This window comes from Sitophilus oryzae, unplaced genomic scaffold, assembly GCF_002938485.1.
Source record: "Sitophilus oryzae breed Bouriz unplaced genomic scaffold, Soryzae_2.0 scaffold_1396_pilon_pilon, whole genome shotgun sequence".
In the NCBI taxonomy this organism is placed as follows: domain Eukaryota; kingdom Metazoa; phylum Arthropoda; class Insecta; order Coleoptera; family Curculionidae; genus Sitophilus; species Sitophilus oryzae.
This window is the reverse complement of record NW_022146055.1, coordinates 13470392-13475327: the sequence shown is the minus strand read 5'-3', so window position 1 is coordinate 13475327 and position 4936 is coordinate 13470392. Positions and strand designations below refer to the sequence as shown.

The following is a 4936-nucleotide window of genomic DNA, read 5'->3' as shown; positions in this document are numbered from 1 at the left end:
AAAAAAAGTATGGTGGATACTTGGGAAGACAAGTCTCTTTAGTCGTAGAGAAGACAACTTGTCTAGGAGAGAGACACTCCGAAAGCAAAGCTCTGGCCCTCCTGGATGGGGGTTGAGGCATCGGGCTAACCACTTGGTACTCGTTAAAAAGATAAGGGTTAAAAATTCCAGAAATTCCAGAAAGAAAGACGACACAAGCTAAGAAAATGGATTACGAATATTGGTACTTGGAACGTCCAAGGTCTCTCTCAAAAAAATAATGATATTCTATCAGAATTAAAGAACGCGAACATGGATATTGTGGTGCTGTCCGAGACAAAGAAGAAGGGACACGGTTCAGAAAATTTGGGACAGTACGATCACCTTTTTTCAGGAGTCTAAAAAGATAAAAGAGCTCAACAAGGAATATCTATTCTGGTTAGGAAAAGTCTGAGACGATGTATCACCTCCTGGGAACCAGTTAGCCCACGCCTCATCAAAATGAATTTGAGTCTGCATGGAAAAAATATCACGATAATAGGAGTATATGCAGTTAACGATGATACCCTAGTTAAAGACAAAGAGGAGTTCTTTGAGCAACTTTCCTATGAAATTTCAAAAATAGGACAATCCAGAGAAATAATACTGACAGGAGATCTAAATTCTAGGATAGGAAAGAAACTACATGATAAAATAGTAGGCCAGTTCAGAGAAGCAACTCTTAACGATAATGGAAATAGACTTATCAATATATGCGACCAAAATAACCTCCGTATTTTGAACGGATTTTTTCAGCACCGTGACATAAGTACACCTGGATACAACATTCTAGAAATTTGAAATCCGTCATAGATTATGTGATAGTCCGACAGTATACAGCGTTAAAGATTCAAGACCTACGAGTCTACAGAGGAGCGACATGTGGCAGTGACCATCATCTTGTCAAGTCCAAAATATTACCCTTTCGAATGGTAAAAAAGAAAATAGACGAAAGAGAACAGGAAGAAAAGACAACAGAAGTAAAATATAATTTAGATAGCTTCAACCACGAGAGCGTGAAGGATTTATACAAACATCGACTGGATGAAAAACTTGTACAAGAAAATTTTGAAAGTACAGAAGAACAGTACAATTATATTATAGACTGCATGAGAAGTGCATCAGAAGAAGCTTTGGGAAAATACGCCAAACCCAAAAGAAGAGTACCATACTGGTGGGATGAAGAAATTGAGGAAATGATAAAAGCTAAACGAGAAAAGTACAACAAATTTCTAAATATAAAATCGAACGAAAGTAAGCATGAATTCAAAACAGCACAAAGAATTGTACCGACAGCTATAACAAAAAAGAAAAACGAAAGCTGGGAAAGAAACTGCACAAGAATTAATACATATATAGGAGGTAGTAGAAGTACCGAAAGCTGGAGAATATTAAGGTCCCTTCGAAAAGAGAAGACTAAAGATATCATCTCACCAATTACATTACCAAAATGGGACGAATACTTTGCTAAACTGTTGACCGAAGAAAGGGCCGAATATCAACAAACATTTCAGCCACAATCCGACATTCAAATAAGAACCGCAGCTTCTCCACTGAGGATCAATACCAAAGAAGTAAAACAAATTTGCCAAACCCTGAAAAATAGAAAATCGCCTGGTCCAGGTGAAATTCCTTCACAATTACTCAAGTACGGCACGGATAAATTATATAAGCAGCTCGCTAGTCTTTTCCAAAAGTGCCTTAATGGTGAAAATATACCGAAAGAATGGAAGACATCATATATAACAACAATACACAAGAAAGGAAGTAAAGACGATTGCGATAACTATCGAGGAATCTCCGTGCTGAGCTCTGTTTCAAGGGTCTATGGAAAATTGGTCAAAAAGAGAATTGAGGAAGAATACCGGGATATGGAGGCTGAAGAACAAGCGGGATTTAGAGCTGGTAGATCCACGGTCGGCCATTTATTTACACTAACACAGATAATTGAGAAAAAGATGGCAAGAAATCAAGAAATACATCTCCTCTACATAGACCTCAAGAAAGCATATGATGTGTACCCCAGTCTAAATTGCGGGAAGCCCTCGAGAAAACGAATATCAGCATAACATTAATTAAGGCTGTCCAAGAACTTTATAAGAACAACATTAGCCAAGTAAAGAAAGGAAAAACAATATCAAAGGGATTCAGCATAAACAAAGGTCTTAAACAGGGCTGCTGTCTATCGCCCACACTGTTTAAAATCTATTTGGAACAAGCTCTGAAAACGTGGAAAAGGAAGTGTGAACAGATGGGGATACTATTAAACGACTCGATACTTTACACTCTTTGTTTCGCTGATGATCAAATAATACTAGCTCAAGACTACGAGGATCTGGAATATATGACCCGCAAACTAATTGAAAAGTATAACAAGTGGGGGCTGGAGGTAAACCTTAAGAAGACGGAATATATGTGTATCGGCGGCGAACAACAGAACATAATCCTAGAACAGCAACAGCAAGAAATAAAACACTGCCAAAAATATAAATACCTTGGCATGCACATTACCACCCTTGGTAGCCTTGATGAAGAAATTAAGTGCAGAAACAACCATGGAAGACAAGCAATTAGACAACTCAACAGTATTTTATGGGATAAGGCCGTATCAAAAGAAAACAAACACAAAATTTATAACAGCATAGTTAAAAGTATCATTAGTTATGGTAGTGAAGTATGGCCTTTGAAAAAAAGAAACCTTAAGTTACTCGAAGCTACAGAAATGGACTTTTGGAGGCGCGCGGCCGGAAAATCGAAACTGGATAGAGTTAGAAATGAAAGAATTCAGAACATCATGGGCGTTAAACACCGAATATCAGAAGACATCAAAATTAACCAACTCAGGTGGTACGGGCACGTACAAAGAATGGAAGAGAACAGAATCCCGAAAAAAATACTCAATTGGACACCACAAGGCAAACGCAATAGAGGTAGACCTAGACGGAGTTGGAGAGGGAATAGACGGGGACATCAGAACAAGAGGAATAGACGAAAACCTCTGGACAGACAGAGACCAATGGAGACTGGAAATCAGAAGACGTCGAAGAACGTTATAAACTGATTTGTATATATATCTAAAAATATATTAATATATAGGGTGTTCCATTACAAAAAACACAACTTTGATATGTAACTTTTTTTGGGGACACCCTGTAGAACTCTCTATATTTTTAAAAGTGCTCTGAATTAACCTACATATGCTCACAAAATTTCATTTCAATACAAACTTTCGTTCTTCTTGGAGGTTCCGCGGCGTATGAGAGGCGCCACCCTGTATAAAGTTGATATTATTATGATCAGAGAATCTTTAGAATATTTTTTCGAGATTTCAGAAAATTATAAAAAATTCGTTAAATGCACAACTATCAGTCAACTTAAAATCAGTGCTGACTTCGCGATCAATAATTAGTTGATCATTTGTAGTCAGGACATGGTCAGGACCTGGTATTTTAAAAAATGTATTTAGGTCTTTATGTCAAAAAAAAAAACTGAACACCCTGTACCCTGTATATATATATATATATATATATATATATATATATATATATATATATATATATATATATATATATATAAGTTTTAATTTTCAAGTGACAATGATATTTCTTCTTAAAGGAAAAATAAATATACCAACAACCATCGAACCCGTCCTTAGCCCATTTAACGTGTGGTTGAAGACGCTCAATCGATAATTACAGTGTGTCGGTTTAATTATAGTTGTCACTGCAAAGAGCTTTACAATGTGGAAATACGCTTTCTATTTCCCAATCACTGCAGCATTGAAAAAAAAAACATCGTGCAAGAATAAGTTAATGGCAGATAATAAATACCATTTAATACGATTTTCGTACAGGAAATTTGATATAATATAATTATTGTAATTAACCTTAAATTTGCTGTTATATCAGTCACTGGAAAACACTGAAATTTTTATCTAAACTACGAATCAGTGAACAATAGACATATTAATCATCGGATACTATAGTGATGATATCTATCAACATATATAGGGTGAGCGAGAGAGTGAGTCTTCAATAAGTGCAAATTTTTTTAGGGGTTGTATATTTCGACCCCAGAAACACGTCCATGAGGATTTATTTTGCGAAAAAAATTTTTGAAAAATTTGAAATTTTTTTGAATTTTTATTTAAAAAGCAGAATATCTTCATAATATGGTAAAACATAGATAGTAGATTAAATTTACAAGAAAGAAAACTCATAAAAGATCCAATGGGTCTCAAAATATAAGCGGAAAATCATTTTTTTTATTTAGTAAAATACACACAACCGAACTTATACGGAATCATCAATAATTTTTCATAATTTTTGAGACGTATGAAAATTTTGTGTTTATAAATAAAACACAGTCCTTACCAATGACTTTTAATGAAAAATAATCCTAGCTATAAAAAATCATCAGATCCCAAAATAAACACATGTTTTTTTTTGGTTTTTGAAACGAAATTAAGATTTAAGCAAAAACCAAAAGAAAATTGATAATTTTAATAATCCTTGTTGCCATCTCTAGCCCTTATACAAGCTTCTATCCTCGATGACATGCTTCTTATTAAATTATCAACGTTGTCTTGCAGTATGTCCCATTCTGCTAATGCTGCATCTATAAGTTGTGCGAGATTTCCTGGATTTTTTCGACGTACTCTAACCCTTCTTTTGAGCTGGTCCCACAAGTTTTCGCTAGGGTTTAGATCTGGTGAACATGCAGACCAATCCAAAATTATGCCACCTTCCGTTTCAAGACATTCTCTAGACACTCTGCTGATATGGGGAGGTGTACCATCGTGCATGAAGGTAAGGTTGTCCCCAATTGTAGCTCTCCAAAGCCTAACGATTGGTCTAGCACTAAATCAACATACCTCCGACCCGTTAAAGTTTGTTGAAGTGGTAACAATGGAGTTTTT

The 4936-nt window shown here is 35.5% G+C and overlaps 1 protein-coding gene across 1 annotated transcript; it reads left to right on the top strand.

Annotated features, from left to right (window-relative positions):
* Positions 1-291: 291 nt before the first annotated feature.
* On the top strand, positions 292-819 carry LOC115875783 (craniofacial development protein 2-like). Its single transcript, XM_030891287.1, has 2 exons — positions 292-353; positions 423-819. Exons 1-2 carry the CDS (start codon positions 292-294, stop codon positions 817-819), a joined length of 459 nt encoding a protein of 152 aa, XP_030747147.1.
* The last annotated feature ends 4117 nt before the right edge of the window (positions 820-4936 follow it).

What these genes read in the sequence shown, in the direction of transcription:
- LOC115875783 (XM_030891287.1), top strand. Translation starts at nt 292, where the DNA reads ATGGATATTGTGGTGCTGTCCGAGACAAAGAAGAAGGGACACGGTTCA. An exon ending in GGTTCAGAAAATTTGGGACA is followed by an intron (nt 354 to 422) that starts GTACGATCACCT and finishes TATTCTGGTTAG; the next exon opens with GAAAAGTCTGAGACGATGTA.